This window comes from Aethalodelphis obliquidens, unplaced genomic scaffold (genome assembly GCF_003676395.1).
Source record: "Aethalodelphis obliquidens isolate GAN/ISIS:26980383/991018 unplaced genomic scaffold, ASM367639v1 scaffold20, whole genome shotgun sequence".
In the NCBI taxonomy this organism is placed as follows: domain Eukaryota; kingdom Metazoa; phylum Chordata; class Mammalia; order Artiodactyla; family Delphinidae; genus Aethalodelphis; species Aethalodelphis obliquidens.
This window is the reverse complement of record NW_020837964.1, coordinates 13,843,822-13,858,816: the sequence shown is the minus strand read 5'-3', so window position 1 is coordinate 13,858,816 and position 14,995 is coordinate 13,843,822. Positions and strand designations below refer to the sequence as shown.

At 39.8% G+C, this 14,995-nt stretch overlaps 1 protein-coding gene across 1 annotated transcript in view; it reads left to right on the top strand.

The window, feature by feature from the left end:
• Positions 1-14,995, top strand: part of HYDIN (HYDIN axonemal central pair apparatus protein) — a 433,475-nt gene that overhangs the window by 239,422 nt on the left and 179,058 nt on the right. The window contains exons 20-22 of the mRNA XM_027119341.1: positions 5,218-5,456; positions 8,538-8,811; positions 10,649-10,792. Coding sequence (XP_026975142.1) covers positions 5,218-5,456; positions 8,538-8,811; positions 10,649-10,792 — 657 coding nt within the window. The remainder of the gene's footprint in view (positions 1-5,217; positions 5,457-8,537; positions 8,812-10,648; positions 10,793-14,995) is intronic.

The window sequence follows — 14,995 nt, the reverse complement described above, 5'->3', positions numbered from 1 at the left end:
CCAAGACAGTCCCAGCAGTCTTAACTTATTCCAGTATCAACTCTAGAGTCTCATCTAAATATCAGTTAAATCAGGTATGAGTGAGACTCAAGGTACGTTCATCCTGAGGTAAAATTCCTCTCTAGCTGTGAACCTGTGAAACCAAACAAGTTATGTGCTTTGGGAGCTGTTTAGATGAAATGGATATATTTTACATATGCGAAGGGCATGAATTTGGGGGGCCTGGGGCAGAATCTCAGGAACTGAATGTTTGTATTCCTCCAAAATTCATATGCTGAAACCCTACCCTCCAATGTGATGGTGTTAGGAGGTGGGGCCTTTGGGAGGTAATTAGGATTAGATGAGGTCACAAGGGTAGAGTCCTCATGATGGGGTTAGTGCCCTACTAAGGGTCAGAAGATAGCTTGCTTCCTCTGCTCTGCTCTCTTCCATGTGAGGATACAAGGAAAAGGCAACAGTCTTCAGTCTGAAAGAGGGCTCTCAGCAGAACTCAACCATGCTGGCACTCTGATCTCAGACTTAGAGCCTCTGGAATTGTGAGAAACAAATTTCTGTAGTTTATAAGCCACCCAATCAGTCTACGGTACTTTGTTGTAGCAGTCCCAGCTGACTAAGACAGATATTGGTGCTGAGGGTGGGTACTGCTGTAACAGATGCCTACAAATGTGGCTTTGGAACTGGGAAATGGGTCGAGGCTGTGAGTTTTGTTTTTTGTTTCTAATTTTTTTTATTAAAGTATAGTTGATTTACAGTATCATGTAAGTTTCAGGTATACAGCACAGCGATTCAGTTATATATATATATATATATATATATAAATATTTATTCTTTGTCAGGTTCTTTTCCCTTGTACGTTATTACATAATGTTGAGTATAGTTCCCTGTGCTATACAGTAGGTCCTTGTTAGTTATTTTTAAAAATTTTTTATTGGAATATGGTTGATTTACAATGTTGTGTTAGTTTCTGCTATACAGCAAAGTGAATCAGTTACACACATAAGAGTTTTGAAGTGCATGCCAGAGAACCCTACATTGCTGTGACTGGGCTATCACAGACTGTTTTTGAAAAGTGGATAAATTAAGATACAAAGAAGTTATTTCTTTGACCCTCAACATGAGCAAAATACAGTGACATTCAATCTTGTAGTTTCTCTTGCCAGTAATAATTGATCTATAGTCCCCAAAATTGAATTTATGAGGATTATTATCTTTTTGTTACTAATATTTTAAGATGAAACTACATACAAATACAGGTTAATGTTCTGGAAAGACAGACTTTGCTTACTGTCTTCTTAATATTTTAGTACTCCACTAGGGCTAATTTACTGTGAGTAGAAAAGTTAGAGAGAAATTTTGGAAAAACAATTTGAGTCATACAAGCATCAACATTTCTTTTGGCAAGTGTCCTCTGAATAGAGAAAATTCTCATACAAATATCTTATCTCAGTCCTAGTTTAACTAGTGTGGTATTTAATGTTTGCTTTCTTTTATATCTGTGTCTCTAGAGATGGCCCATATTAAAAGGTTATGAATAATAACAGGCATCTGGACTTAAGAGTTAAACCTATAATTTCCATTAATACCAAAATTAAAATAAAATTTCCACATCATCATTCATCTACATCCTCTTTATAAACAACTTATAATCTTGAGAACTGTTCTTCTGTGCTTTGTTTAATTTATTTGAATTTTAAAATGCAATGTATTTATTTGTTCCCATTCAGACTTTCAAACCAGGAGGAAATATAATTAGCATTGTGGTCTGTGGAATAGAATTTTCCTCAGTTGTTAATTGGGCAATTGGCATTTGAGTTTAAATCTTAGATTCTCCTTATTTAAGTGCCTGTGAGCCTGTCCCCAAGAGAGTGACCATGCAGGGCCCACTGAACAAATCCAGTCTCTGAATCTGCTTTGGGGCCAGACCTGGATTTTGGTGACATTCCAAAGCACTGCCATCCTGTGAGATTCTGCCTGGCTGAAATTTCTAACTCTTGCCTGCAAATTGCAACATACATTCTTCTTATTTACAGCCATCATCAAGCAGAGCAACTCTGTTCCAAACCCAATCTGTGCTTGTCAGGAAGTTTCTGATCCGCAGCTTTACATTGTACCTGAGCCCTCATAGAGCTACATGTGTTTGTACATTTGCTAGGAGAAATACACCATAGGAACTAAATAGAGGCTGGATAATTCTGGACTGGAGTGCCCTCTCAAATCCAGCCCATAGAGTATATTTTACATCTGTTTTTAAGTTGTTGTTTTCTTCTATGTGCTTTTCTTCAGAGGACTTATTCTGAGCTTCCCTACTCAGAAGAGTACGGGGAGCCAAGAAAGATTCACAAGGGAGTGACGAGACTCCTCCTCAGTGAAGTGGAGAGTTTGGCTTTGCCTCTCCATTATTATCCTGGAAGTTTCAAAATGATCTGTATACCAGTTCTTTTTTCAGCCTTTTCCCAGTGCATTGTTAGTCATCACTAAATATTTTCTATGAATATTTATCCATATAAATATTTCTGAGTAATTTCTTCCTCAAAACAGGACTGTTAGAAATGATTTAAATGATACAGCAATCAAAATAGGGATATGGTGCTTTGTGTTCATTTTGAGATAATTGTTTATATATAAAATTAGAGTAGAATAAATTTGAATTTTATCAAGCAATAGTATAATACAGTTAGGGGGACTTCCCTGGTGGCGCAGTGGTTAAGAATCCGTCTGCCAGTGCAGGGGACACGGGTTCAAGCCCTGGTCCGGGAAGATCCCACATGCTGTGGAGCGACTAAGCCCGTGCGCCACAGCTACTGAGCCTGTGCTCTGGAGCCCGTGAGCCACAACTAGTGAGCCCACATGCTGCAACTACTGAAGCCTGGGCTCCTACAGCCCACGCTCTGCAACAAGAGAAGCCACTGCAATGAGAAGCCCGCATACCGCAACAAAGAGTAGCCCCCGCTCACCGCAACTAGAGAAAGCCCGCACGCTGCAACGAAGACCCAATGCAGCCAATTAATTAACTAACTAACTAATATAGTTAGGGATCACACTACCTGAAAATTGTGCTCAATTTCACATTTAGACAGAAAAGAAAATGTGTCTGGAAATTTGTCGTACAGTCAAAGAATTTCAATATCTTCTGCTCTGGAAATGCACCTTGTTCTTTAGATTTCCCTGAGGCACTTTCACCCCAACCTCCTTCTGACTTGCATTTTTGTTGTTTACACGGTGGTCCCTATGAATGTCATTACTATCAGCTTCTTGGGGGCAGGAATGGTGCTTTGGACATTTTTGTGTCTCCCACAACACCTGGACCTTAGAACCACTGAACGTGTATTTGCTATATGTATTGAAAAATCCTAAGAACAATTTGCTTATAAAATTTACAGTTGACTAGGAAGGATAGGAAAAGTAGCTAATAATTCGAATGTCATAATCAGAATTTTTAAAAATCTCAAAAGGCTGAAAAATGTATAAAAAGGAAAGTAAATAATAAAACCTGAATTTAAAAACACACAAAAAACGCTGAAATTAATAACATAATAAACGTGTTTAACAGTGAATTACACACAGCTGAAGAAAGAATAATGAACTGGAAGATAGCTCAGAGGAAGTCATCCAAAATGAAGCACAGGCAGAGAAAGAATGGAAAATGCAGATGAAGGCTGAGACAGAGAGGACACACTAGGAAAGTCATACCCATGTGTAATGGAGTAATACAAGGAAAGGAGAAGGAATGAGGCAGAAACAATATCTAAAAACATAATGGCTGAGAATTTTTCAGAAATAAACATATCAAACCACAGATTCTGGAAGTGTAGCAAATTCCAAGCAGGATATACAAATAAACCCATAACTAGAGACATTGTAGTGAACCTGAACTATAATCAATCAAATACAAGGATAAAAATCTTAGAAGCAGCCTGGGAAAATAGATTACCACCAAAGAAACAGAATTATATTTTTAAATTAAATAAGATGCTTATAGCATGAGTCATTTTTTATTATTTGACACTTTAACCAAATTTTCAACTTACTTTGGAGCTATGTGAGGTTTTCTTCTAAAGCTGGATGTAGAATTTGGAGGGCTGTTGAACAAAAGAGGGAGATTTGATTTATTCTATTTAGCTCCAAGGGAGTGGACCAAATACCAGTGTTTGGAAGGTCAAAAACAAACAAAGGTATCTCTAATATAAGGAAGACATATCAAATAGTTTGAGTTATTAAAACCAGGGATAAGTTACCTTAGATGATAAATAAGATCTCTAACATCAAAGGATTTGATTAAAAGGCAGATATATGAATTCATTTAACAAATATTTATTAAGCATCTCCTATGTACCAGGCATAGTTATAGATCCTAGGGATGTATCAGTGAACAACAATAACAAAAAAGACAAAAATCCCTTCTTTGGAGAGCTTATATGGTAGTGCAAAGAGACAGAAGCATGATAAATCAATCATGCACAATGTTAGAAGATGGTGAATGCGCAGGGGAAAACATAGAGCAGGGTAAAGGGGATCAGGAATACTGGGGGGAAGGCTTGCAACTTAAAATGTGATGGTCAGAGTAGGCTTCATTGAGAGGTATTGTTTGGTCAAAGACCTTAGGGAGGAAAGAGAGTGAGCTATGAGGATCTAAGCAGTTAAAGGGAACAGGTTGGTGGGAGTCACTTCCAACTCTATAATTTAGTCCTATCACACATTTCAAAATAAGTTTGGAATTTTAGCAAATGAAATTCTATTGATTATGATGAAATAATAGGAACGAAGATGACTTCCTATATTGTGTTTATTAATGAAAGCTGTTCATCCCTACTATAACATCATGGAAACTCTGCATTTGAAAAACATTTCTTTTAAAACTTCCAAATTCCAGGAAGGATGTTGTACCTTCTGTTGGTATCTCAGAATTTGGAGATTAGAGCAGATAATTAGTATAAGCTTGTTAGAGAACTGGGCTGTCGTCTTAAGAAAGAGATGTAAAGAATCTTCACAGCGCATTCAAAAGTAGAATTGTAGGTTTGCTCTTCAGAATCATATTGCTTTTTGAAGAAAAAAAAAGAAAAGCCAACAAACACCCAGCTGCTTTGATTCAAAAAAATAATGTTTGTCTCTGATGTTGAGTTCTGCAGTGCCAGGCGTTTGAAATACAGAGGGCTTTGACATGTGCAGAATGAAAAGCCAAGAATATCTTCACTGTTAACTTGTAGTCTTGTGTTACAGGCACACAAAAAGTCCCTCTGGACGGTTGAACCCAAGGAAGGCACCGTTCCCCCAGAAAGTGATGTTGAACTGACACTGACTGCCAACCTGAACGACATACTGACATTCAAAGACACAGTCATTTTGGACATTGAAAATAGCAACACATACCGGATACCTGTCCAGGCTTCAGGAATTGGCTCCACCATTGTTTCAGATAAGCCCTTTGCACCAGAACTCAATTTGGGAGCACATTTTAGGTAAGGAAATATCATGGACCAAGTTTTATGCATATCACATATATTCTATAAGCTGAGCATCACTCCTACTTTGAAAAATTATTTTTAAGTAAACAGAGCTAGCCTCGTCAGCCCCCTCCCTTCCCTATCTTCACTTTTCCCCCTCCAGATGGGTTCATCAGCCACAAGAAGACATTTCCTAGTCATAGTTTGGTTACATTCTCCAAGCTGTGTCCCTCTACACTAGAGAAGAGATGGTTCACAGGAAGTATATTCTTCTCTGAAACTTACAGTGGCTTCTCTGTGACAAATTCAGAATCTTGAACATGATTTCTCTTCTTTGATTCCAATATATTGTTAATTCCTCTCCATGAATGTAGAAAATACAAATGGATCTTAGTGATACCCTAAGTAGAGTATAACTAGGAAGGTAAAAATATATTGCAGGGACTTCCCTGCTGGTTCAGCGGTTAAGACTCCATGCTCCCAATGCAGGGGGCCCCGGTTCGATCCCTGGTCAGGAAACTAGATCCCACATGCATGCCGCAACTAAGAGCCCATGTGCCGCAACTAAAGATCCCGTATGTGGCAATGAAGATCCCACGTGCTGCAACTAAAGACCCGGTGCAGCCAAATAAATAAATATTTTTTTAAAATTTTATATGTATATATATATCAAATGTATCTTACCAGGTATTGCAAAGCCAGTAATTTTTTTTTTTCGTATATGTTCTCTGCTTGCCTCCCCACCGTAGCACCAGCAACTGAGGTGGTTGTAGTTGGCTCCACCTGATCACTCAGGAAAAGCTAGAGAGTCTAAATATTTAAATAACAGGTGGTACAGTATAGACATCTCTGAGCAGAACGATCTAAATGTGACTCTAAAAATGTATGGGGTTTGGATACTAACCATGGCGGACATGTGTGAGGGTTTGTTTATGGTTCCTCAGAAGAGTCATGCATTGTCACTAGTTGACGCTCAGGAGCCAGCTGAATTGGTGCCTGTTTGTTTCAGTGCTGTGAACAGATCTCAAGGGGATGCTCCTGCCTTTTGGCCTAAGGCCCTGAAACCAAGATGGACACAGTGTGTTTAGAGATGTACCTGACAAAATACTGTTAGGAACCCTCCCCCCAAACCCATCCATACCTCCTTTCCTCTGCTTCATCTACAAAATATGGCACTTAATTGAAAATACCATAAACCAATAGGAGTTAAGTAATAGGCAAGTGAGATCGTTAATTGCATATGTTTTCAGAGAGGCATCCAATTACAGTTTTTGTGTCAACTAGATACGAAAAATGCTCCTCTCCTCCTATCCATTGACCATATGGTAGGGCATTTTGTCATTGCATACTATTCCTGTTTCCAAATTTATTTGTTAAGTGCATTCAAATATAATTACAAAAAACAATATACTGCAAACCAGACTTAATTACATGTTCTCCTTAATCTATAAATAGTGTCAAATGGCCCCAAAGGATATTCTGACACTTGCCTAGAATTGGAGGGATAGCTGATAGTTTTCAACAAATATAGAAGAAACCTGTATCTTTTAGCTGCCAATTTCTGCTCTGCCTAAACGCTGTTGTTCTTCTTTTTGACATAAAATCTTGATGCCGGCAATCTCCAGAAGAATCATCAAAAGCAGGGGTGGGAAAACTGCAGCCCATTGCCTGTTTCTATAAACAAACTGTTATTGGAAGACAGCCACGCCCATTCATGTACATATATTGTCTACAGCTTCTTTCACACTACAGTGGAGAGTTGAGTAGTTATGATGGACCACGTGTCCCAAAAGGTCTAAAATATTTATTATTCAGTCCTTTACAGGAAAAGTTTGCCAATTTTTTGGGCACAGGGGTCTAAAGAAATACCCGTATGCCACCTCTTCTGATGGCATATTTTTGGACAACTCCTTTAAATTTTCAGAGCTTCTGTTTCTTCATCAATAAAATTAATCTATATGCTTAGTATTACTGGGGTGCTATGATGACTGAAGGATACACTGTGAATAAGTGACAGAGACCCTGCCTAGTTTATAAAATAGTATATGTTATTTATTATTTTCCCCAAAACCTACATTTAGCCCTGAAGTCAAACTACAAAGTGAAGACTCCAATGAGCATGCCCCATTGGACATATATTTAGCTAATAATGGTTATACCTGACAACTGGCAAACACTCCTTATTATTTAGCAAGCTTCAACTTGCTTATTAGACATGGTGTCTTTCCAAAGGAGGGACAGATGGGATGAAAACTCAAAGCCCCAAAAAATAAAAAATAAATCTTAAAAGTCCTGAGATGAGTTTTTTCCCTGAAGAGAATATTTTAAAGTAAGCTTATAAATCAGTTTAAAAAAAAAAAAAACTCAAACAAAAACACATTTGAACCACCTCCAAGATCTTAGAAATTTCAGTGTCTAGCAAAGAGACAGACAATAAAGAGGTCTTTAGTAAATATTTGCAGAATAGATAAATGAATGCATGCATGCATGCATGAGTAGTAGCATCTTTAAAGCACATTAGTCTGAGATAAATGACCGATCCAGGTGGTGTTCTGATGCATTATAGTCCCCTTGACCTTTGGTAAGGTTTAGAGGATATGTGTTGTTTCTCTTTAAAGTTCCCTTCAAATGGAGTCCATCACAAGACATTTAACTAGTTACTAGAAATTTACTCAACACAATTTGAAATATACTTCTCCTTCAGTAGCTGTTTTGCTTTCACTTCTCAGTACCATTTCTTGTAAATTGAAGTGATTTTCACATGAACTGTATCTGTGTGTTATGTGGCAGCTTAACCTGCTGAGAAAGACTGGGGATGGGTGGGCCACTTCCCCACGGCCCCTTTCCTGGTGATGGCAACTCAGGGACCAAACTCAAGTCACTGACTCAAGTCTAATGACTCAACGAGTAGATGTTACCTTGTCCTAGTAGTTCCTAGCAGTATCACCATTTAGCCTTCCTGCATTAAAAAAAATAATAATGTCTATTTTGTTGCTCACTTTTTAAATACTTCCGGAGGAGTAAATCCCAAGGCTGTAGAGCTGAACGGAACAACTCAAAGCTGAATCCTCTCAATCCTTGCCTCCTCTTTTCCAGCCTGGACACCTGTTATTACCGCTTCAAGTTGACCAACAAGGGACGTCGGGTCCAACAGTTGTTCTGGATGAATGAAGATTTCTGTCCCCAAGAAAAGCTGGGTAAGAAGAGACTGGCTAAGAAGAGGTGTGCTAAGAGCCACTGCCAATCCCAGTGCTCCCGGGCACCCAGGGATCATCAAAGCCCCGTGTTTCAACTCCACCCCATCAGGATGGAGCTGTACCCAGGCCAGACGATTGACGTGATACTTGAAGGCTATTCTGCCACTCCCAGGGTAAGAGGACACACATTTAGAAGCTATTATTCTCCTAAATAAATCTTTGCTCTATTTCTTAGGAGAGTCCCTTGACATTTATCTGAAGAAAGGCTGTGGTTTCTCAAGGATTGCATACAGCACTGAGTTACCATGGCAGCACCCATTGCATTCAAGGTTCAGCTCTGCTGAGTTTTCTGTTTGTTTCTACAGCTACCATGAACCCAGTCTTAAAATACTGTTTAAAGCAGGTTCTCATCCCCAGAGTCAACAGAGCCAGTAAGTCTCTGGTAGAGGGACATCCACTGTCCAGCCAAAGCTAAGCCTCTGATTAATACTTAGCAGCATTCACTTAATATTTATTTTTAAGAAAATGTTTTTCTTAAAATTTCTCGGCTGCCTCTCCTATCCAGGTATTGGGATATCCTTAGTTCCTTCCCTCTCAGCTTGACTCAACAGCATCACATTTATAATCATCATCTTTTTATGTATCAATGAAAGAGCTGCATTTATCTTCAGCAACTCTGATGTTCTGCTCTTATTCACATTATCACCATTCTGCTTAAGACATTTAGGCAGATCCAACCATGTGTCTGTTTATTCCTATTCCCTCATGGAGGCTGGAAACCGTTAACAACCTAAAAGAAAGACTTCTGAAATCACTTACAAGCCTCTTCACAAAGGCAGACTTTGTGAATGAGAAATGATGGTTACCTGAGCTCCTGTTGGTGTCACCAAATTAGGATGTGATGCTGAACTTTCTCCTCATGAAAATAGGAAACAGTAAGAAATTGCCTCCCAGCAGACGAGACGGGAAAGCTGGTTCCCTGCTTAGTTCCTCGAGGGTCATGGATGGCACTTTGCTTCACTTACGTTGTTTCTTCACAGAACATTTTCAGGAAAAACACATCCTTAGTTTAAAAAAGAAGGTTATTTCCCATTATGGAGTGTATAATATGTTTTTTCTCTCTGTTACTGAGGGGTTCAGCCAACTTTCACTGAGTATGTACCACATGACACACACCGTGCTAGGCACCAAGGATGCAAAGATGAATAGAATGCAGACCCTCATCTCAAGACACTGACAGTCTGTTGCAGGCATGTTTACAGTGTTGTTCTCAACAGTTGACTGTATTTTAAAGGCATTAAATCTGAGCTGCTGGGGTTCTAAATTCAGTTGCAGCTTTACTAAAATCTCCCCTGTATTCCAAGTTCTGCTACATAATTGAGAAGACTTGAATTCATTAACATCTGACACCTGAGCAATCTTCAATAAAGGCTATTCATGTTATAAATTCACTTTGAGTCCTTTCTACTCTATAAAAATCTAAGGCTCTTAGGTCCAAAGAAGTGTTAATTACCGTACACGATTTTTAAATATTCAAATGTGAAAGGCGAAATTTTTCCAGCCAGCTTCCCACTACCTTGATAAGAAATTGTGTGTAACTACCATTGAATATTTTTGTTCAACTGTAGTTGAGTTACAATGTCGTGTTAGTTTCAGGTGTACAGCACAGTGATAGCCCATGAAGGATTTTTATCTGCATCTTCCATCACTGTCTTGTGTATCCAGTCCCTAACAGCCCTGATAAATCTTCCATAAGTACACTGGATGAGCTGAATGTAAATTGATTGTGTCCTCAGGGACAGTCAGCAGTAGACACAGGACCCATCCTGGACACATCTAACCAATCAGACTTTGTGTGACAGAGACCCATCCCTGACATGCACTGCTCAGAAAAATGTGTTCCTCCCTGGTGTCCCCAGGCAGATAGTTGAGAATCATTTTGCTGATTGTTGAGAATTAGGTCTTCCAAGCTATAGAGGTTCCACAAACGCTGGTATATCTTGTCTGCAGATAGTCAAAGAAAAGCTGGTGTGCCACACCATCATCGGGACACAAAAGGGGAAGAGCCTGGTGATGACGGTGAACATCATCTGTGAGTTCGTGGCACCGTTCATCCAGCTCTCCACCAAGCAACTCGTATACCGACTGGAGAAGGTCAGTGGGGCTGTGTTGGGGAGGGCCGGGTGCTCCAGCTAGGGGTGCGCATGTTCACGCTTTCATTTTGGAAGCTAAATTAATGGGAATCCTGTTACACCCACACCCAGCCAATGTTTTTTAAGCTTCAGAGGCCAATACACATTCAACTAAAAATTCTGAATCTAAACCTACATTCTTTTGAAAAGTGAATTGCCATAGAAATTCTACTTCCATCATCCCTGATGTATAAGACCAAAGTGAAGGGGTATCCCAGTGCACTGAAAATGCATTTCAGTCCATCATTTTACTCTAACTAGGTAAAATAAACATCACAGTATAGAAATGGTTGGAGAAGAATTATTGATAATTACAGTAACCAGTAAGAATAGCTGCCACTATTGATTGGTACGTGCTGGGCATTGAGCCATGTTCATTACATACATTTTCCCATTTGTCCCTCACAGCAATCTCTGCAGGAGCTTCTCTTTCCCATGATACACAGGAGGAAACTGAGACACAAGTTAAGCTATTTTGTAGATCACCTAACACTGCTTGGGAATAAACAACTTAAACTATTTGATTCACATTCTTTGATGTATATGCCCATAACTGTCTATAACTTTATGTGCCGTTAAGGGTGAGTGGTAAGTGGGGGAGGCCCAGAACAGGGGAGAGATGGGGATGACTGCTGCTCAGGGCAGTGGGCTGGGTGGTGAAGAGGAGGGGAGATATCACAGCAGGACTTGACCTAGTCCTAGGCAGGTTTCCAGCAGAGAATTATTTACTGTTCAGGACAGGTATGTGTGGAACATTTCCTCTGGGTCAAGGGCTGTGTGGGTGCTAAAAATCTGACATAGTCACAACTAAGAGACTGGTTGAGGTTACAAACTATCAACAAACTATTAAAATTTAATTGTTTAAATTATAATTCTAAACAGCGCTATGAAGAAGAGGTATAAGTGGCAGTGAGAGTATGTATCAGGAGACATGACCTTATTTGTACATGAGGTCATAGATGGCTTCCTTGAGCAAATGCCTCAAGTTGGGACTGGGAGGACAAATAGAAGTCGGTCTGGTGACAAGTGGGGGAGAGAGAGGTAGGGAACAACATATGCAAAGGGCCTGAGTCACGAGAGAGCTTGGTCAGCATAAAACCTGAAGGGCCACCTCAGACAGAGATTATGCCAAGAATGACAATGAAGTCCATCTAGAGAAGTGGGCAGGGGCCAGGTATGTGCGGCTTGACTGGGACACATGTTGTGAACTTCGGGTTTTGTTTTGGGTGACCATTGGAGGGCTTCAGGGAAGGGAGTGACATGGTCAGATGTATTCATTGAAACAGTCACGCTGGCTGCGGAGTGGAGTATTTATCAACACCTACCACGTGCCAGGCACTGTGTCGGGTCGTAGAGATACAACAGTGAGAATATTCCCTCCGTGATGAACTTCACAACCAACTGGGAAGACCAAGCATTAAGGAAGATCCCGTGGTGTGATCTATGCTGTCACACGAAAGGACTGGGTGTGGCAGTGCCTAACCGGTCATGGGAGAACAAACCAGGGTTCCTTCTGTTAACGGAGGCTAGCAAGAGAATGTTCAAGACCATTTGTTCTGGTGCATTCTATATATATTGTTCATATTAAATAAATATCTGTTGAACACCCACCATGGATAAGGTGCTCTGCCAGAAGATGAATAAGGGAACTTATAGGCTAGTACGGGAGGTGAGATGTACAAGTTCAATTCAAATCAACAAATAATTTTTGAGCACCTGCAGTGTATTAGGCAGTAAAGACACAGCAAAAACCCTAACCTAACAAACTGGTGGGGAATGTAGACACTGAAGAAGTAGGATAAAGGTTTCAGTTACAGGATGCTAAACTAACTGTGACAATCTCCATGAGACATATAAAAAGAAAATACTACCAGAATTCCTTCTACAGTTGTTAAGCTTTCATTGCTGTTTTAAATTCTTCCTTTTTCAAGTAATCAGGAAAGATATTTACTGGCAACAGCTGTGCCAAAGTTGGTTGCATCATATTCTCTCTAAATATAGCCATTCAGAGAACATTCAGTGAAGATTTATTGAATAGCTATTCTGTGCAAGACATTACAGTATATGATAAATATGCAGCTTAGTTTCCTATTAGATTTTTTTTCCAAAGTACATAAACACTCATAAAAATGTGTGGGTAGTGTTCCTTTTCCTCTGTTTATATTCTTTTTTTTTTTAAAAAAAAAAAGCATATTCTTGTTTAAATGTATACTGTTTGAATTTATCACTAGAATAAAATAGCAAATATTTTGAATATGACAGTGACTTGTTGAATTTAAAGAATGAATTCAGTCATTACGCCCTATTTGTTTTTGTCCTTCTCTCCTTCCTCCCAAATATCGCAAGTTTGAAATCTGTCCTACTACTGTATTCTTCATTGTTCATTTCCTGCTCACATTTCACTCCATATCAGGGACAATGAAGAAATGTGACTTCATTACCCAGGGTGTGCAGGAGACCTGTCTTGGTACACCCAATTATCCATTCTGTCTCCTTGTTTTTGGCTCAGGGCAGTGTATCTGATTTAGTACCTTAGACTTTAATGATACCAAGCCTGCCTATGGGAAGAATTTTTCTATAACCGTTTCCTCAGATTTGATCTGCTCTATAACTATTGTACCGTTCAGAAGCCACGGTACTATTGTACCGTTCAGAAGAGATAAAACCACATCTCTGTGGAATTGAAAAGGTCAATTGAAACTAGCAGTCAGTTTGCTTCATGAAGTCCAGAAGCAAATCCTGTCTTCTGATATTTGGCGAGACAAGCCAGAGAGAAAGGGTCATTTTAAAATAGAACGGGTTCTCTGTCCATCGGCTCTTTCTCATCACTAACCTCTAAATGGCCTCTTGCCAAAACCAACCGAGTGTGGCTTCTTCACTTCAAAGCTACCTGCAGTGACACAGCAGCCTGGGGGGAAGGTCGAAAGTGCTGCTTCATCCCTCTCCAAACGGTAGTATGAAATCTGCAAGTGCAAGGTGAACCCAGTACCTATATTACCATGTTAGAGGGAAGGAAACAGTGGCAGCTTCTCGTCGTAAGTGCCAGACCGAACCTCCGAAAAAACTTTGGGAGTGCACAAGGGGCTAATGAGGTACAACCGAGGCAGGTGGCTCAAGCCAACTTTATGGACTGAATGTCTGTGTCCCCCCAAAATTCATACACCAAAGCCCTAATTCCGTATATGATCATGTTGTAAGTGGGGGCTTTGGGAAGGGATAGGGTCGTGGAGGTGGAGCCCTCATGAATGGGATTAGTGCCCTTATAAGAAAAGACAAGAGAGGTGATCTTTCTCTCAGGCATGTGAGGACACAGTGAGAAGACAGCTATCTACAAACCAAGAAGTGGGCTCTCACCAGACACTGGATGTGCTGGCACCTTGATCTTGGACTCCCCAGCCTCCAGAACTATGAGCCGTCAATGGCTGTTGTTTAAACCACTCAGTCTGTGATATTTGTTATAGCAGCCTGAACTGACTAAGACACCATGGACACTGGTCACCCAAGCTCGCTCAGAGCCAGTGGCTCCAGGAACCACAGTGGAAGAAAGACTATGCTGGACAAAGAAGCAGAGGCAGAGCAAAGCATGGAATCAGGAGGACTTAACTGAAATTGGAACAGGGAGAAAAGCAAATCAAAACAAATAGGTCTGGGAAAAATAGGCTAGAGTTGTTGGAAGAGCCAGGGAATGGGAGGGAGATTCTTTTTGGAGGCCAGAGACTGAGGTTTCCGGTCACTTCCTAGTGATATTAAAGGACCCCCTTTCCAAGGCACACAATGAACAATGTGGATCCCAATGTCAGAGTGAGAAAAATCCAGTCTGACCGGAAACTTCCAGCTTAAGATCCATTTATGATGTTTTCTACTGCTGAAAAATGAAATTTGATCTAACAGAGTGAACCATGCTTCTAAATCAACTCTCCCAGTGTTATCAAGAAAATTTTCAGGAAATAGTTATGAGCGTTTGTCAATATAGCAAGATAAATATATTTGCAAAATATATTTGCAAATATATTTTAAGCATGAAAAGAATATTGTGTAAGGAAAAAATGTTTTATTCACTGTAATGATACATGGGTTCTTCCATAACATATCATTCATTTATTAAACTTTGTTTTATGATGCTGTGGAAACTTCTGTAGTAACAGTTCTACCCAGAGGCATGGCT